A 20,728-nucleotide genomic window follows, 5' to 3' on the forward strand; every position below is an offset into this window, starting at 1 on the left:
ACATTGTGTTCACGCAGATTGTGGCTTTTACTGCAGTTGTAGTAATGCCTGTTCCTTCTGTGGTGGTTGTGCCCCACAGATCAAATAGTATAAGAAATTATAAAAGCGATAATTGAGTAGGAGACTGTCATTTCTGTATGCATGATAATCATAACATGGTCTCAATGAAATATGCAATGTTCTCAAGTTAGGACGAGTGGAGTGAATGAATTCATCATTTTTCCTGTTGCTATGTTCACACATATTATCGCAATGCTTTGGGTCTTTCATGACTGAATAAGGGCATATATGGGCACTCATCCCAATTTGTAATTTCACCATTAACAACATCTGGCTCAAGAGTGAAGACGCTGTTATTGATATTTGTCATCAATGTCCTGATCTATGCCATCAATTGACATTGTCCTGTAATAAAAAAACATCACTTCACACAATATAAACCACACTTTCAGTGAATGGTGTTTTTACCAATTGGGCAGGTTTCAAAGGAGGCATGATTGATGTTTTTTTTTCATTATTCTGATATGCATCCAATAAATTATTATCTGAATACATGTTAACCAGCACATTGAAAGCTTGGCTTTACATTCAAGATAAACATATCATGTACAGTGACTTACAAATGGTGGTAGAGCCAGGAGGCGTAGGGGTCTCTGTCACTGAAGTTGTACTTGGTGCTGTGATGAAGAAAGGATATCAGGAAGCAATAATTATTCAAATGAAATCAACATATTAAAAAAAATCTATCAGCATGGTCCTTTCAACATGGAGGAAAAGGAGGAATGCCTATACTTTGCGCAGCAGAGAAAAGATGATGTAACGCCGAAGATAACCCATATTTTATCATTTCAGGAAATGAGCCTGCTTCTCGATTGTGTACGTTGTTTGCAACAGCCCTTAGCTCCATTAACCATCCACTAGCTCTCTCTTTCATCTTGCACAGTGAACCCAGTCTCTGATGAAGTCACACCTCTTTTGCTCACAATGTAGTCGTGACAATCCCTCCACATTTTGCATATGTTAAATGTCTCCAAAACTGTCATCTTCATCTATGCATCATCATGTTGAAAAGAATTTGATCTAAAACTTGATCAATGGCTCTTGGTCAGGGCATGCTGGCCAGTCAAATCATAAATTACATTGATCTCATTCTGCTTAGGTAATCAGACCATGCCCAGTATTGCCGATTTCATTTCCAATTTTCTATATCGTTGCTGAATTTCATAGAATTTCAGCTACGCAAATGTTCTAATATTCAGCAATGAACCTAGAACCTATGACCTCAATGCACCTATACCGTTACATCCATTATTTGGTTTTACACTTCACACAAGCTTGGAAAGATCTGCTACTTACATGTCGGTGAGGTGCCTGGGGTTGGAATGGTGCCTGTCCCTACAGTTGTCGATGGCCCAGCGGTGGCTAGAGGATACCAAGGAGCAAAAATTATTCAAAAGGATATTCAACATATTTCCTCAAACTTTTAGCAGGATTTTTCCTTTGAACACATATGAAAATGAAATTAATACACACGATGCCGCAAAGATCGCTACAAGCGAGTAGTCTGTTTATCTTTCTGTCACTACAGTAAATGAATCTGTTTTTCAATTATGTAAGCCCATCGCAACATCTATTTGCATCTTTACCCACCCACGGCCACTATCCTTTTTTTATGCACATTCAACCTCTGCATAAGTTTGTCACTCTTCCTTTATATTCCATCGGAGTGCCAATTTCTGCTGCACCACACTTACCACTGATTCCATATCTACTAATGTGTCATCACTAACTTTTGCCCATTACCCTGAACGCCTGTAACCTAAAACATAATCTTTGGCACTCAGCCAAAAGATGCTGGACTGCCCCCACAGAAATGTCCATGCTCTCCATTTTCTACCCTGATCAGAATATTCCCAGTATTTGCCATTCGTTTTCAAAATTACTAATGCATTGCCAAATGTCAAAAAATTTGATCTGGAAATACATATATCACTTTGTGTTCAGCCGGTTGTGGGTTTTACTGCAGTTATAGTAATGCCTGTTCCTTCTGTGGTGGCTGTGCCCCACAGATCAAATAGTATAAGAAATGATAATAACGATAATAGAGTTAGACACTGTCATTTGTGTACGCATGATAATCATAACATGGTCTCAATGAAATATGCAATGTTCTCAAGTTAGGACGAGTGGAGTGAATAAATTCATCATTTTTCCTATTGGTATGTTCACACATATTATCGCAATGCTTTGGGCCTGTTATGACTGAATAAGGGCATATATGGGCACTCAACCCAATTTGTAGTTTCACCATTAACAACATCTGGCTCAAGAGTGAAGACGCTGTTATTGATATTTGTCATCAATGTCCTGATCTATGCCATCAATTGACATTGTCCTGTAATAAAAAAACATCACTTCACACAATATAAACCACACTTTCAGTGAATGGTGTTTTTACCAATTGGGCAGGTTTCAAAGGAGGCATGATTGATGTTTTTTTTTCATTATTCTGATATGCATCCAATAAATTATTATCTGAATACATGTTAACCAGCACATTGAAAGCTTGGCTTTACATTCAAGATAAACATATCATGTACAGTGACTTACAAATGGTGGTAGAGCCAGGAGGCGTAGGGGTCTCTGTCACTGAAGTTGTACTTGGTGCTGTGATGAAGAAAGGATATCAGGAAGCAATAATTATTCAAATGAAATCAACATATTAAAAAAAATCTATCAGCATGGTCCTTTCAACATGGAGGAAAAGGAGGAATGCCTATACTTTGCGCAGCAGAGAAAAGATGATGTAACGCCGAAGATAACCCATATTTTATCATTTCAGGAAATGAGCCTGCTTCTCGATTGTGTACGTTGTTTGCAACAGCCCTTAGCTCCATTAACCATCCACTAGCTCTCTCTTTCATCTTGCACAGTGAACCCAGTCTCTGATGAAGTCACACCTCTTTTGCTCACAATGTAGTCGTGACAATCCCTCCACATTTTGCATATGTTAAATGTCTCCAAAACTGTCATCTTCATCTATGCATCATCATGTTGAAAAGAATTTGATCTAAAACTTGATCAATGGCTCTTGGTCAGGGCATGCTGGCCAGTCAAATCATAAATTACATTGATCTCATTCTGCTTAGGTAATCAGACCATGCCCAGTATTGCCGATTTCATTTCCAATTTTCTATATCGTTGCTGAATTTCATAGAATTTCAGCTACGCAAATATTCTAATATTCAGCAATGAACCTAGAACCTATGACCTCAATGCACCTATACCGTTACATCCATTATTTGGTTTTACACTTCACACAAGCTTGGAAAGATCTGCTACTTACATGTCGGTGAGGTGCCTGGGGTTGGAGTGGTGCCTGTCCCTACAGTTGTCGATGGCCCAGCGGTGGCTAGAGGATACCAAGGAGCAAAAATTATTCAAAAGGATATTCAACATATTTCCTCAAACTTTTAGCAGGATTTTTCCTTTGAACACATATGAAAATGAAATTAATACACACGATGCCGCAAAGATCGCTACAAGCGAGTAGTCTGTTTATCTTTCTGTCACTACAGTAAATGAATCTGTTTTTCAATTATGTAAGCCCATCGCAACATCTATTTGCATCTTTACCCACCCACGGCCACTATCCTTTTTTTATGCACATTCAACCTCTGCATAAGTTTGTCACTCTTCCTTTATATTCCATCGGAGTGCCAATTTCTGCTGCACCACACTTACCACTGATTCCATATCTACTAATGTGTCATCACTAACTTTTGCCCATTACCCTGAACGCCTGTAACCTAAAACATAATCTTTGGCACTCAGCCAAAAGATGCTGGACTGCCCCCACAGAAATGTCCATGCTCTCCATTTTCTACCCTCATCAGAATATTCCCAGTATTTGCCATTCGTTTTCAAAATTACTAATGCATTGCCAAATGTCAAAAAATTTGATCTGGAAATACATATATCACTTTGTGTTCAGCCGGTTGTGGGTTTTACTGCAGTTATAGTAATGCCTGTTCCTTCTGTGGTGGTTGTGCCCCACAGATCAAATAGTATAAGAAATGATAATAACGATAATAGAGTTAGACACTGTCATTTGTGTACGCATGATAATCATAACATGGTCTCAATGAAATATGCAATGTTCTCAAGTTAGGACGAGTGGAGTGAATAAATTCATCATTTTTCCTATTGGTATGTTCACACATATTATCGCAATGCTTTGGGCCTGTTATGACTGAATAAGGGCATATATGGGCACTCAACCCAATTTGTAGTTTCACCATTAACAACATCTGGCTCAAGAGTGAAGACGCTGTTATTGATATTTGTCATCAATGTCCTGATCTATGCCATCAATTGACATTGTTCTGTAATAAAACAGCATCACTTCACACAATATAAACCACACTTTCAGTGAATGGTGTTTTTACCAATTGGGCAGGTTTCAAAGGAGGCATGATTGATGTTTTTTTTTCATTATTCTGATATGCATCCAATAAATTATTATCTGAATACATGTTAACCAGCACATTGAAAGCTTGGCTTTACATACAAGATAAACATATCATGTACAGTGACTTACAAATGGTGGTAGAGCCAGGAGGCGTAGGGGTCTCTGTCACTGAAGTTGTACTTGGTGCTGTGATGAAGAAAGGATATCAGGAAGCAATAATTATTCAAATGAAATCAACATATTAAAAAAAATCTATCAGCATGGTCCTTTCAACATGGAGGAAAAGGAGGAATGCCTGTACTTTGCGCAGCAGAGAAAAGATTATGTAACGCCGAAGATAACCCATATTTTATCATTTCAGGAATAGAGCCTGCTTGTCGATTGTGTACGTTCTTTGCAACAGCCCTTGGCTCCATTAACCATCCACTAGCTCTCTCTTTCATCTTGCACAGTGAACCCATTCTCTGATGAAGTCACACCTCTTTTGGACACAATGTAGTCGTGACAATCCCTCCACAATTTGCATAAGTTACATGTCTCTAAGTGTGTCATATTCATCTATTCATCATCATGTTGAAAAGATTTTGATCTAAAACTTGATCAATGGCTCTCGGTCAGGGCATGCTGGCCAGTCAAATCATAAATTACATTGATCTCATTCTGCTCACCTAATCAGACCATGCCCAGTATTGCCGATTTCATTTCCAATTTTCTATATCGTTGCTGAATTTCATAGAATTTCAGCTACGCAAATATTCTAATATTCAGCAATGAACCTAGAACCTATGACCTCAATGCACCTATACCGTTACATCCATTATTTGGTTTTACACCACACAAGCTTGGAAAGATCTGCTACTTACATGTCGGTGAGGTGCCTGGGGTTGGAGTGGTGCCTGTCCCTACAGTTGTCGATGGCCCAGCGGTGGCTAGAGGATACCAAGGAGCAAAAATTATTCAAAGGATATTCAACATATTTCCTCAAACTTTTAGCAGGATTTTTCCTTTGAACACATATGAAAATGAAATTAATACACACACGATGCCGCAAAGATCGCGACAAGCGAGTAGTCTGTTTATCTTTCTGTCACTACAGTAAATGAATCTGTTTTTCAATTATGTAAGCCCATCGCAACAGCTATTTGCATCTTTACCCACCCACGGCCACTATCCTTTATTTTGCACATTCAGCATCTGCATAAGTTTGTCACTCTTCCTTTATATTCCATCGGAGTGCCAATTTCTGCTGCACCACACTTACCACTGATTCCATATCTACTAATGTGTCATCACTGACTATTGCCCATTACCCTGAACGCCTGTAACCTAAAACATAATATTTGGCACTCGGCCAAAAGATGCTGGACAGCCCCCTCAGAAATGTCCATGCTCTCCATTTTCTACCCTGATCAGAATATTCCCAGTATTTGCCATTCGTTTTCAAAATTACTAATGCATTGCCAAATGTCAAAAAATTTGATCTGGAAATACATATATCACTTTGTGTTCAGCCGGTTGTGGGTTTTACTGCAGTTATAGTAATGCCTGTTCCTTCTGTGGTGGTTGTGCCCCACAGATCAAATAATATAAGAAATGATAATAACGATAATAGAGTTAGACACTGTCATTTGTGTACGCATGATAATCATAACATGGTCTCAATGAAATATGCAATGTTCTCAAGTTAGGACGAGTGGAGTGAATTAATTCATCATTTTTCCTATTGGTATGTTCACACATATTATCGCAATGCTTTGGGCCTGTTATGACTGAATAAGGGCATAAATGGGCACTCAACCCAATTTGTAGTTTCACCATTAACAACATCTGGCTCAAGAGTGAAGACGCTGTTATTGATATTTGTCATCAATGTCCTGATCTATGCCATCAATTGACATTGTTCTGTAATAAAACAGCATCACTTCACACAATATAAACCACACTTTCAGTGAATGGTGTTTTTACCAATTGGGCAGGTTTCAAAGGAGGCATGATTGATGTTTTTTTTTCATTATTCTGATATGCATCCAATAAATTATTATCTGAATACATGTTAACCAGCACATTGAAAGCTTGGCTTTACATACAAGATAAACATATCATGTACAGTGACTTACAAATGGTGGTAGAGCCAGGAGGCGTAGGGGTCTCTGTCACTGAAGTTGTACTTGGTGCTGTGATGAAGAAAGGATATCAGGAAGCAATAATTATTCAAATGAAATCAACATATTAAAAAAAATCTATCAGTATGGTCCTTTCAACATGGAGGAAAAGGAGGAATGCCTGTACTTTGCGCAGCAGAGAAAAGATGATGTAACGCCGAAGATAACCCATATTTTATCATTTCAGGAAATGAGCCTGCTTCTCGATTGTGTACGTTCTTTGCAACAGCCCTTGGCTCCATTAACCATCCGCTAGCTCGCTCTTTCATCTTGCACAATGAACCCAGTCTCTGATGAAGTCACACCTCTTTTGGACACAATGTAGTCGTGACAATCCCTCCACATTTTGCATAAGTTACATGTCTCTAAGTGTGTCATATTCATCTATTCATCATCATGTTGAAAAGAATTTGATCTAAAACTTGATCAATGGCTCTTGGTCAGGGCATGCTGGCCAGTCAAATCATAAATTACATTGATCTCATTCTGCTCACCTAATCAGACCATGCCCAGTATTGCCGATTTCATTTCCAATTTTCTATATCGTTGCTGAATTTCATAGAATTTCAGCTACGCAAATGTTCTAATATTCAGCAATGAACCTAGAACCTATGACCTCAATGCACCTATACCTTTACATCCATTATTTGGTTTTACACTTCACTAGCTTGGAAAGATCTGCTACTTACATGTCGGTGAGGTGCCTGGGGTTGGAGTGGTGCCTGTCCCTACAGTTGTCGATGGCCCAGCGGTGGCTAGAGGATACCAAGGAGCAAAAATTATTCAAAGGATATTCACCATATTTCCTCAAACTTTCAGCAAGATTTTTCCTTTCAACACATATGAAAATGAAATTAATACGCACACGATGCCGCAAGGATCGCGACAAGCGAGTAGTCTGTTTATCTTTCTGTCATTTCAGTAAATGAATCTGTTTTTCAATTATGTAAGCCCATTGCAACAACTATTTGCATCTTTACCCACCCACTGCCACTTTCCTTTATTTTGCACATTCACCCTCTGCATAGGTTTGTCACTCTTCCTTTATATTCCATCGGAGTGCCAATTTCTGCTGCACCACACTTACCATAGATTCCACATCTAAAGATGTGTCAACACTAACATTGGCCATTACCCTGAATGCCTGTAACCTAAAACATAATCTTTGGCACTCGGTCAAAAGATGCTGGACAGCCCCCTCAGAAATGTCCATGCTCTCCATTTTCTTCCCTCGTCAGAATACTCCCAGTATTTGCCATTCGTTTTCAAAATTACTAATGTATTGCTAAATGTCCAAGAATTTGATCTTGAAATACTTATATCACATTGTGTTCACGCAGATTGTGGTTTTTACTGCAGTTGTAGTAATGCCTGTTCCTTCTGTGGTGGTTGTACCCCACAGATCAAATAGTATAAGAAATGATAATAGCGATAATTGAGTAGGAGACTGTCATTTCTGTATGCATGATAATCATAACATGGTCTCAATGAAATATGCGATGTTCTCAAGTTAGGACGAGTGGAGTGAATGAATTCATCATTTTTCCTGTTGCTAAGTTCACACATATTATCGCAATGCTTTGGGTCTTTCATGACCGAATAAGGGCATATATGGGCACTCATCCCAATTTGTAATTTCACCATTAACAACATCTGGCTCAAGAGTGAAGACGCTTGTATTGATATTTGTCATCAATGTCCTGATCTATGCCATCAATTGACATTGTTCTGCAATACAACAGCATCACTTCACACAATATAAACCACACTTTTAGTGAATGGTGTTTTTACCAATTGGGCAGGTTTCAAAGGAGGCATGCTCGATGGTTTTTTTTCATTATTCTGATATGCATCCAATAAATTATTATCTGAATACATCTTAACCAGCACATTGAAAGCTTGGCTTTACATACAAGATAAACATATCATTTACAGTGACTTACAGATGGTGGTAGAGACAGGAGGCGTAGGGGTCTCTGTCACTGAAGTTGTACTTGGTGCTGTGATGAAGAAAGGATATCAGGAAGCAATAATTATTCAAAGGAAATCAACATATTTCAAAAAATCTATCAGCATGGTCCTTTCAACATGGAGGAAAAGGAGGAATGCCTGTACTTTGCGCAGCAGAGAAAAGATTATGTAACGCCGAAGATAACCCATATTTTATCATTTCAGGAAATGAGCCTGCTTCTCGATTGTGTACGTTCTTTGCAACAGCCCTTGGCTCCATTAACCATCCACTAGCTCGCTCTTTCATCTTGCACAATGAACCCAGTCTCTGATGAAGTCACATCTCTTTTGGACACAATGTAGTCGTGACAATCCATCCACATTTTGCATAAGTTACATGTCTCTAAGTGTGTCATATTCATCTATTCATCATCATGTCGAAAAGATTTTGATCTAAAACTTGATCAATGGCACTCGGTCAGGGCATGCTGGCCAGTCAAATCATAAATTACATTGATCTCATTCTGCTCACCTAATCAGACCATGCCCAGTATTGCCGATTTCATTTCCAATTTTCTATATCGTTGCTGAATTTCATAGAATTTCAGCTACGCAAATGTTCTAATATTCAGCAATGAACCTAGAACCTATGACCTCAATGCACCTATACCTTTACATCCATTATTTGGTTTTACACTTCACACCAGCTTGGAAAGATCTGCTACTTACATGTCGGTGAGGTGCCTGGGGTTGGAGTGGTGCCTGTCCCGACAGTTGTCGATGGCCCAGCAGTGGCTAGAGGATACCAAGGAGCAAAAACTATTCAAAGGCTATTCACCATATTTCCTCAAACTTTCAGCAGGATTTTTCCTTTCAACTCATATGAAAATGAAATTAATACGCACACGATGCTGCAAGGATCGCGACAAGCGAGTAGTCTGTTTATCTTTCTGTCATTTCAGTAAATGAATCTGTTTTTCAATTATGTAAGCCCATTGCAACAGCTATTTGCATCTTTACCCACCCACTGCCACTTTCCTTTATTTTGCACATTCATCCTCTGCATAGGTTTGTCACTCTTCCTTTATATTCCATCGGAGTGCCAATTTCTGCTGCAACACACTTACCATAGATTCCACATCTAAAGATGTGTCAACACTAACATTGGCCATTACACTGAATGCCTGTAACCTAAAACATAATCTTTGGCACTCGGTCAAAGGATGCTGGACAGCCCCCTCAGAAATGTCCATGCTCTCCATTTTCTTCCCTCATCAGAATACTCCCAGTATTTGCCATTCGTTTTCAAAATTACTAATGTATTGCTAATTGTCAAAGAATTTGATCTGGAAATACATATATCACTTTGTGTTCAGCCGGTTGTGGGTTTTACTGCAGTTATAGTAATGCCTGTTCCTTCTGTGGTGGTTGTGCCCCACAGATCAAATAGTATAAGAAATTATAATAGCGATAATTGAGTAGGAGACTGTCATTTCTGTATGCATGATAATCATAACATGGTCTCAATTAAATATGCGATGTTCTCAAATTAGGACGAGTGGAGTGAATGAATTCATCATTTTTCCTGTTGCTATGTTCACACATATTATCGCAATGCTTTGGGTCTGTCATGACCGAATAAGGGCATATATGGGCACTCATCCCAATTTGTAATTTCACCATTAACAACATCTGGCTCAAGAGTGAAGACGCTGGTATTGATATTTATCATCTATGTCCTGATCTATGCCATCAATTGACATTGTTCTGTAATACAACAGCATCACTTCACACAATATAAACCACACTTTTAGTGAATGGTGTTTTTACCAATTGGGCAGGTTTCAAAGGAGGCATGCTTGATGGTTTTTTTTCATTATTCTGATATGCATCCAATAAATTATTATCTGAATACATCTTAACCAGCACATTGAAAGCTTGGCTTTACATACAAGATAAACATATCATTTACAGTGACTTACAGATGGTGGTAGAGCCAGGAGGCGTAGGGGTCTCTGTCACTGAAGTTGTACTTGGTGCTGTGATGAAGAAAGGATATCAGGAAGCAATAATTATTCAAAGGAAATCAACATATTTCAAAAAATCTATCAGCATGGTCCTTTCAACATGGAGGAAAAGGAGGAATGCCTGTACTTTGCGCAGCAGAGAAAAGATTATGTAACGCCGAAGATAACCCATATTTTATCATTTCAGGAAATGAGCCTGCTTCTCGATTGTGTACGTTCTTTGCAACAGCCCTTGGCTCCATTAACCATCCACTAGCTCGTTCTTTCATCTTGCACAATGAACCCAGTCTCTGATGAAGTCACACCTCTTTTGGACACAATGTAGTCGTGATAATCCCTCCACATTTTGCATAAGTTACATGTCTCTAAGTGTGTCATATTCATCTATTCATCAGCATGTCGAAAAGATTTTGATCTAAAACTTGATCAATGGCTCTCGGTCAGGGCATGCTGGCCAGTCACATCATAAATTACATTGATCTCATTCTGCTCACCTAATCAGACCATGCCCAGTATTGCCGATTTCATTTCCAATTTTCTATATCGTTGCCGAATTTCATAGAATTTCAGCTACGTAAATATTCTAATATTCAGCAATGAACCTAGAACCTATGACCTCAATGCACCTATACCGTTACATCCATTATTTGGTTTTACACTTCACACCAGCTTGGAAAGATCTGCTACTTACATGTCGGTGAGGTGCCTGGGATTGGAGTGATGCCTGTCCCTACAGTTGTCGATGGCCCAGCGGTGGCTAGAGGATACCAAGGAGCAAAAATTATTCAAGGGATATTCAACATATTTCCTCAAACTATTAGCAGGATTTTTCCTTTGAACACATATGAAAATGAAATTAATACACACACGATGCCGCAAAGATCGCGACAAGCGAGTAGTCTGTTTATCTTTCTGTCATTTCAGTAAATGAATCTGTTTTTCAATTATGTAAGCCCATTGCAACAGCTATTTGCATCTTTACCCACCCACTGTCACTTTCCTTTATTTTGCACATTCACCCTCTGCATAGGTTTGTCACTCTTCCTTTATATTCCATCGGAGTGCCAATTTCAGCTGCACCACACTTACCATAGATTCCACATCTAAAGATGTGTCAACACTAACATTGGCCATTACCCTGAATGCCTGTAACCTAAAACATAATCTTTGGCACTCGGTCAAAAGATGCTGGACAGCCCCCTCAGAAATGTCCATGCTCTCCATTTTCTTCCCTCGTCAGAATACTCCCAGTATTTGCCATTCGTTTTCAAAATTACTAATGTATTGCTAAATGTCCAAGAATTTGATCTTGAAATACATATATCACATTGTGTTCACGCAGATTGTGGTTTTTACTGCAGTTGTAGTAATGCCTGTTCCTTCTGTGGTGGTTGTACCCCACAGATCAAATAGTATAAGAAATGATAATAGCGATAATTGAGTAGGAGTCTGTCATTTCTGTATGCATGATAATCATAACATGGTCTCAATGAAATATGCGATGTTCTCAAGTTAGGACGAGTGGAGTGAATGAATTCATCATTTTTCCTGTTGCTATGTTCATACATATTATCGCAATGCTTTGGGTCTGTCATGACCGAATAAGGGCATATATGGGCACTCATCCCAATTTGTAATTTCACCATTAACAACATCTGGCTCAAGAGTGAAGACGCTGGTATTGATATTTGTCATCAATGTCCTGATCTATGCCATCAATTGACATTGTTCTGTAATACAACAGCATCACTTCACACAATATAAACCACACTTTTAGTGAATGGTGTTTTTACCAATTGGGCAGGTTTCAAAGGAGGCATGCTTGATGGTTTTTTTTCATTATTCTGATATGCATCCAATAAATTATTATCTGAATACATCTTAACCAGCACATAGAAAGCTTGGCTTTACATACAAGATAAACATATCATTTACAATGACTTACAGATGGTGGTAGAGCCAGGAGGCGTAGGGGTCTCTGTCACTGAAGTTGTACTTGGTGCTGTGATGAAGAAAGGATATCAGGAAGCAATAATTATTCAAAGGAAATCAACATATTTCAAAAAATCTATCAGCATGGTCCTTTCAACATGGAGGAAAAGGAGGAATGCCTGTACTTTGCGCAGCAGAGAAAAGATTATGTAACGCCGAAGATAACCCATATTTTATCATTTCAGGAAATGAGGCTGCTTCTCGATTGTGTACGTTCTTTGCAACAGCCCTTGGCTCCATTAACCATCCACTAGCTCGCTCTTTCATCTTGCACAATGAACCCAGTCTCTGATGAAGTCACACCTCTTTTGGACACAATGTAGTCGTGACAATCCCTCCACATTTTGCATAAGTTACATGTCTAAGTGTGTCATATTCATCTATTCATCATCATGTTGAAAAGATTTTGATCTAAAACTTGATCAATGGCTCTCGGTCAGGGCATGCTAGCCAGTCAAATCATAAATTACATTGATCTCATTCTGCTCACCTAATCAGACCATGCCCAGTATTGCCGATTTCATTTCCAATTTTCTATATCGTTGCTGAATTTCATAGAATTTCAGCTACGCAAATATTCTAATATTCAGCAATGAACCTAGAACCTATGACCTCAATGCACCTATACCGTTACATCCATTATTTGGTTTTACACTTCACACAAGCTTGGAAAGATCTGCTACTTACATGTCGGTGAGGTGCCTGGGGTTGGAGTGGTGCCTGTCCCTACAGTTGTCGATGGCCCAGCGGTGGCTAGAGGATACCAAGGAGCAAAAATTATTCAAAGGCTATTCACCATATTTCCTCAAACTTTCAGCAGGATTTTTCCTTTCAACACATATGAAAATGAAATTAATACGCACACGATGCCGCAAGGATCGCGACAAGCGAGTAGTCTGTTTATCTTTCTGTCATTTCAGTAAATGAATCTGTTTTTCAATTATGTAAGCCCATTGCAACAGCTATTTGCATCTTTACCCACCCACTGCCACTTTCCTTTATTTTGCACATTCACCCTCTGCATAGGTTTGTCACTCTTCCTTTATATTCCATCGGAGTGCCAATTTCTGCTGCACCACACTTACCATAGATTCCACATCTAAAGATGTGTCAACACTAACATTTGCCATTACACTGAATGCCTGTAACCTAAAACATAATCTTTGGCACTCGGTCAAAAGATGCTGGACAGCCCCCTCAGAAATGTCCATGCTCTCCATTTTCTTCCCTCGTCAGAATACTCCCAGTATTTGCCATTCGTTTTCAAAATTACTAATGTATTGCTAATTGTCAAAGAATTTGATCTGGAAATACATATATCACATTGTGTTCACGCAGATTGTGGCTTTTACTGCAGTTGTAGTAATGCCTGTTCCTTCTGTGGTGGTTGTGCCCCACAGATCAAATAGTATAAGAAATGATAAAAGCGATAATTGAGTAGGAGACTGTCATTTCTGTATGCATGATAATCATAACATGGTCTCAATGAAATATGCAATGTTCTCAAGTTAGGACGAGTGGAGTGAATTAATTCATCATTTTTCCTATTGGTATGTTCACACATATTATCGCAATGCTTTGGGCCTGTTATGACTGAATAAGGGCATATATGGGCACTCAACCCAATTTGTAGTTTCACCATTAACAACATCTGGCTCAAGAGTGAAGACGCTGTTATTGATATTTGTCATCAATGTCCTGATCTATGCCATCAATTGACATTGTTCTGTAATAAAACAGCATCACTTCACACAATATAAACCACACTTTCAGTGAATGGTGTTTTTACCAATTGGGCAGGTTTCAAAGGAGGCATGATTGATGTTTTTTTTTCATTATTCTGATATGCATCCAATAAATTATTATCTGAATACATGTTAACCAGCACATTGAAAGCTTGGCTTTACATACAAGATAAACATATCATGTACAGTGACTTACAAATGGTGGTAGAGCCAGGAGGCGTAGGGGTCTCTGTCACTGAAGTTGTACTTGGTGCTGTGATGAAGAAAGGATATCAGGAAGCAATAATTATTCAAATGAAATCAACATATTAAAAAAAATCTATCAGCATGGTCCTTTCAACATGGAGGAAAAGGAGGAATGCCTGTACTTTGCGCAGCAGAGAAAAGATGATGTAACGCCGAAGATAACCCATATTTTATCATTTCAGGAAATGAGCCTGCTTCTCGATTGTGTACGTTCTTTGCAACAGCCCTTGGCTCCATTAACCATCCGCTAGCTCTCTCTTTCATCATGCACAATGAACCCATTCTCTGATGAAGTCACACCTCTTTTGGACACAATGTAGTCGTGACAATCCCTCCACAATTTGCATAAGTTACATGTCTCTAAGTGTGTCATATTCATCTATTCATCATCATGTTGAAAAGATTTTGATCTAAAACTTGATCAATGGCTCTCGGTCAGGGCATGCTGGCCAGTCAAATCATAAATTACATTGATCTCATTCTGCTCACCTAATCAGACCATGCCCAGTATTGCCGATTTCATTTACAATTTTCTATATCGTTGCTGAATTTCATAGAATTTCAGCTACGCAAATATTCTAATATTCAGCAATGAACCTAGAACCTATGACCTCAATGCACCTATACCGTTACATCCATTATTTGGTTTTACACCACACAAGCTTGGAAAGATCTGCTACTTACATGTCGGTGAGGTGCCTGGGGTTGGAGTGGTGCCTGTCCCTACAGTTGTCGATGGCCCAGCGGTGGCTAGAGGATACCAAGGAGCAAAAATTATTCAAAGGATATTCAACATATTTCCTCAAACTGTTAGCAGGATTTTTCCTTTGAACACATATGAAAATGAAATTAATACACACACGATGCCGCAAAGATCGCGACAAGCGAGTAATCTGTTTATCTTTCTGTCACTACAGTAAATGAATCTGTTTTTCAATTATGTAAGCCCATCGCAACAGCTATTTGCATCTTTACCCACCCACGGCCACTATCCTTTATTTTGCACATTCAGCATCTGCATAAGTTTGTCACTCTTCCTTTATATTCCATCGGAGTGCCAATTTCTGCTGCACCACACTTACCACTGATTCCATATCTGCTAATGTGTCATCACTAACTTTTGCCCATTACCCTGAACGCCTGTAACCTAAAACATAATCTTTGGCACTCGGCCAAAAGATGCTGGACAGCCCCCACAGAAATGTCCATGCTCTCCATTTTCTACCCTCATCAGAATATTCCCAGTATTTGCCATTTGTTTTCAAAATTACTAATGCATTGCCAAATGTCAAAAAATTTGATCTGGAAATACATATATCACTTTGTGTTCAGCCGGTTGTGGGTTTTACTGCAGTGATACTAATGCCTGTTCCTTCTGTGGTGGTTGTGCCCCACAGATCAAATAGTATAAGAAATGATAATAACGATAATAGAGTTAGACACTGTCATTTGTGTACGCATGATAATCATAACATGGTCTCAATGAAATATGCAATGTTCTCAAGTTAGGACGAGTGGAGTGAATTAATTCATCATTTTTCCTATTGGTATGTTCACACATATTATCGCAATGCTTTGGGCCTGTTATGACTGAATAAGGGCATATATGGGCACTCAACCCAATTTGTAGTTTCACCATTAACAACATCTGGCTCAAGAGTGAAGACGCTGTTATTGATATTTGTCATCAATGTCCTGATCTATGCCATCAATTGACATTGTTCTGTAATAAAACAGCATCACTTCACACAATATAAACCACACTTTCAGTGAATGGTGTTTTTACCAATTGGGCAGGTTTCAAAGGAGGCATGATTGATGTTTTTTTTTCATTATTCTGATATGCATCCAATAAATTATTATCTGAATACATGTTAACCAGCACATTGAAAGCTTGGCTTTACATACAAGATAAACATATCATGTACAGTGACTTACAAATGGTGGTAGAGCCAGGAGGCGTAGGGGTCTCTGTCACTGAAGTTGTACTTGGTGCTGTGATGAAGAAAGGATATCAGGAAGCAATAATTATTCAAATGAAATCAACATATTAAAAAAAATCTATCAGCATGGTCCTTTCAACATGGAGGAAAAGGAGGAATGCCTGTACTTTGCGCAGCAGAGAAAAGATGATGTAACGCCGAAGATAACCCATATTTTATCATTTCTGCAAATGAGCCTTCTTCTCGATTGTGTACGTTCTTTGCAACAGCCCTTGGCTCCATTAACCATCCACTAGCTCTCTCTTTCATCTTGCACAGTGAACCCAGTCTCTGATGAAGTCACACCTCTTTTGCTCACAATGTAGTCATGACAATCCCTCCACATTTTGCATATGTTACATGTATCCAAAATTGTCATCTTCATCTATGCATCATCATGTTGAAAAGAATTTGATCTAAAACTTGATCAATGGCTCTTGGTCAGGGCATGCTGGCCAGTCAAATCATAAATTACATTGATCTCATTCTGCTTAGGTAATCAGACCATGTCCAGTATTGCCGATTCCATTTCCAATTTTCTATATCGTTGCTGAATTTCATAGAATTTCAGCTACGCAAATGTTCTAATATTCAGCAATGAACCTAGAACCTATGACCTCAATGCACCTATACCTTTACATCCATTATTTGGTTTTACACTTCACACAAGCTTGGAAAGATCTGCTACTTACATGTCGGTGAGGTGCCTGGGGTTGGAGTGGTGCCTGTCCCTACAGTTGTCGATGGCCCAGCGGTGGCTAGAGGATACCAAGGAGCAAAAATTATTCAAAGGATATTCAACATATTTCCTCAAACTTTTAGCAGGATTTTTCCTTTGAACACATATGAAAATGAAATTAATACACACACGATGCCGCAAAGATCGCGACAAGCGAGTAGTCTGTTTATCTTTCTGTCACTACAGTAAATGAATCTGTTTTTCAATTATGTAAGCCCATCGCAACAGCTATTTGCATCTTTACCCACCCACGGCCACTATCCATTATTTTGCACATTCAGCATCTGCATAAGTTTGTCACTCTTCCTTTATATTCCATCGGAGTGCCAATTTCTGCTGCACCACACTTACCACTGATTCCATATCTAGTAATGTGTCATCACTAACTTTTGCCCATTACCCTGAACGCCTGTAACCTAAAACATAATCTTTGGCACTCGGCCAAAAGATGCTGGACAGCCCCCTCAGAAATGTCCATGCTCTCCATTTTCTACCCTCATCAGAATATTCCCAGTATTTGCCATTCGTTTTCAAAATTACTAATGCATTGCCAAATGTCAAAAAATTTGATCTGGAAACACATATATCACTTTGTGTTCAGCCGGTTGTGGGTTTTACTGCAGTTATAGTAATGCATGTTCCTTCTGTGGTGGTTGTGCCCCACAGATCAAATAGTATAAGAAATGATAATAACGATAATAGAGTTAGACACTGTCATTTGTGTACGCATGATAATCATAACATGGTCTCAATGAAATATGCAATGTTCTCAAGTTAGGACGAGTGGAGTGAATTAATTCATCATTTTTCCTATTGGTATGTTCACACATATTATCGCAATGCTTTGGGCCTGTTATGACTGAATAAGGGCATATATGGGCACTCAACCCAATTTGTAGTTTCACCATTAACAACATCTGGCTCAAGAGTGAAGACGCTGTTATTGATATTTGTCATCAATGTCCTGATCTATGCCATCAATTGACATTGTTCTGTAATAAAACAGCATCACTTCACACAATATAAACCACACTTTCAGTGAATGGTGTTTTTACCAATTGGGCAGGTTTCAAAGGAGGCATGATTGATGGTTTTTTTTCATTATTCTGATATGCATCCAATAAATTATTATCTGAATACATGTTAACCAGCACATTGAAAGCTTGGCTTTACATACAAGATAAACATATCATGTACAGTGACTTACAAATGGTGGTAGAGCCAGGAGGCGTTGGGGTCTCTGTCACTGAAGTTGTACTTGGTGCTGTGATGAAGAAAGGATATCAGGAAGCAATAATTATTCAAATGAAATCAACATATTAAAAAAAATCTATCAGCATGGTCCTTTCAACATGGAGGAAAAGGAGGAATGCCTGTACTTTGCGCAGCAGAGAAAAGATGATGTAACGCCGAAGATAACCCATATTTTATCATTTCAGGAAATGAGCCTTCTTCTCGATTGTGTACGTTCTTTGCAACAGCCCTTGGCTCCATTAACCATCCACTAGCTCTCTCTTTCATCTTGCACAGTGAACCCAGTCTCTGATGAAGTCACACCTCTTTTGCTCACAATGTAGTCATGACAATCCCTCCACATTTTGCATATGTTACATGTCTCCAAAACTGTCATCTTCATCTATGCATCATCATGTTGAAAAGAATTTGATCTAAAACTTGATCAATGGCTCTTGGTCAGGGCATGCTGGCCAGTCAAATCATAAATTACATTGATCTCATTCTGCTTAGGTAATCAGACCATGCCCAGTATTGCCGATTTCATTTCCAATTTTCTATATCGTTGCTGAATTTCATAGAATTTCAGCTACGCAAATGTTCTAATATTCAGCAATGAACCTAGAACCTATGACCTCAATGCACCTATACCTTTACATCCATTATTTGGTTTTACACTTCACTAGCTTGGAAAGATCTGCTACTTACATGTCGGTGAGGTGCCTGGGGTTGGAGTGGTGCCTGTCCCTACAGTTGTCGATGGCCCAGCGGTGGCTAGAGGATACCAAGGAGCAAAAATTATTCAAAGGATATTCACCATATTTCCTCAAACTTTCAGCAAGATTTTTCCTTTCAACACATATGAAAATGAAATTAATACGCACACGATGCCGCAAGGATCGCGACAAGCGAGTAGTCTGTTTATCTTTCTGTCATTTCAGTAAATGAATCTGTTTTTCAATTATGTAAGCCCATTGCAACAACTATTTGCATCTTTACCCACCCACTGCCACTTTCCTTTATTTTGCACATTCACCCTCTGCATAGGTTTGTCACTCTTCCTTTATATTCCATCGGAGTGCCAATTTCTGCTGCACCACACTTACCATAGATTCCACATCTAAAGATGTGTCAACACTAACATTGGCCATTACCCTGAATGCCTGTAACCTAAAACATAATCTTTGGCACTCGGTCAAAAGATGCTGGACAGCCCCCTCAGAAATGTCCATGCTCTCCATTTTCTTCCCTCGTCAGAATACTCCCAGTATTTGCCATTCGTTTTCAATATTACTAATGTATTGCTAAATGTCCAAGAATTTGTTCTTGAAATACTTATATCACATTGTGTTCACGCAGATTGTGGTTTTTACTGCAGTTGTAGTAATGCCTGTTCCTTCTGTGGTGGTTGTACCCCACAGATCAAATACTATAAAAAATGATAATAGCGATAATTGAGTAGGAGACCGTCATTTCTGTATGCATGATAATCATAACATGGTCTCAATGAAATATGCGATGTTCTCAAGTTAGGAAGAGTGGAGTGAATGAATTCATCATTTTTCCTGTTGCTATGTTCACACATATTATCGCAATGCTTTGGGTCTTTCATGACCGAATAAGGGCATATATGGGCACTCATCCCAATTTGTAATTTCACCATTAACAACATCTGGCTCAAGAGTGAAGACGCTGGTATTGATATTTGTCATCAATGTCCTGATCTATGCCATCAATTGACATTGTTCTGTAATACAACAGCATCACTTCACACAATATAAACCACACTTTTAGTGAATGGTGTTTTTACCAATTGGGCAGGTTTCAAAGGAGGCATGCTTGATGGTTTTTTTTCATTATTCTGATATGCATCCAATAAATTATTATCTGAATACATCTTAACCAGCACATTGAAAGCTTGGCTTTACATACAAGATAAACATATCATTTACAGTGACTTACAGATGGTGGTAGAGCCAGGAGGCGTAGGGGTCTCTGTCACTGAAGTTGTACTTGGTGCTGTGATGAAGAAAGGATATCAGGAAGCAATAATTATTCAAAGGAAATCAACATATTTCAAAAAATCTATCAGCATGGTCCTTTCAACATGGAGGAAAAGGAGGAATGCCTGTACTTTGCGCAGCAGAGAAAAGATTATGTAACGCCGAAGATAACCCATAT

General features: G+C 38.8%; 1 protein-coding gene and 1 long non-coding RNA gene across 2 annotated transcripts in view; both read right to left on the reverse strand.

The window, feature by feature from the left end:
* Positions 1-15,721, reverse strand: part of LOC144604797 (uncharacterized) — a 142,588-nt gene extending 126,867 nt beyond the window's left edge. Inside the window, exons 1-6 of the mRNA XM_078419461.1 lie at positions 15,712-15,721; positions 12,556-12,612; positions 11,302-11,367; positions 10,566-10,622; positions 9,313-9,378; positions 8,577-8,633 (exon numbers count right to left, since the gene is read on the reverse strand). Of these exons, the coding sequence (XP_078275587.1) occupies positions 8,577-8,633; positions 9,313-9,378; positions 10,566-10,622; positions 11,302-11,367; positions 12,556-12,612; positions 15,712-15,721 (313 nt within the window). The remainder of the gene's footprint in view (positions 1-8,576; positions 8,634-9,312; positions 9,379-10,565; positions 10,623-11,301; positions 11,368-12,555; positions 12,613-15,711) is intronic.
* Positions 15,722-18,546: 2,825 nt separating this feature from the next.
* Positions 18,547-20,728, reverse strand: part of LOC144604954 (uncharacterized) — a 42,758-nt gene continuing 40,576 nt past the window's right edge. Inside the window, exon 3 of the long non-coding RNA XR_013548792.1 lies at positions 18,547-18,578. This is a non-coding gene — a long non-coding RNA (uncharacterized LOC144604954). The remainder of the gene's footprint in view (positions 18,579-20,728) is intronic.

The sequence above is a fragment of the Rhinoraja longicauda genome, chromosome 23 (genome assembly GCF_053455715.1).
Source record: "Rhinoraja longicauda isolate Sanriku21f chromosome 23, sRhiLon1.1, whole genome shotgun sequence".
Classification (NCBI taxonomy): Eukaryota; Metazoa; Chordata; class Chondrichthyes; order Rajiformes; family Arhynchobatidae; genus Rhinoraja; species Rhinoraja longicauda.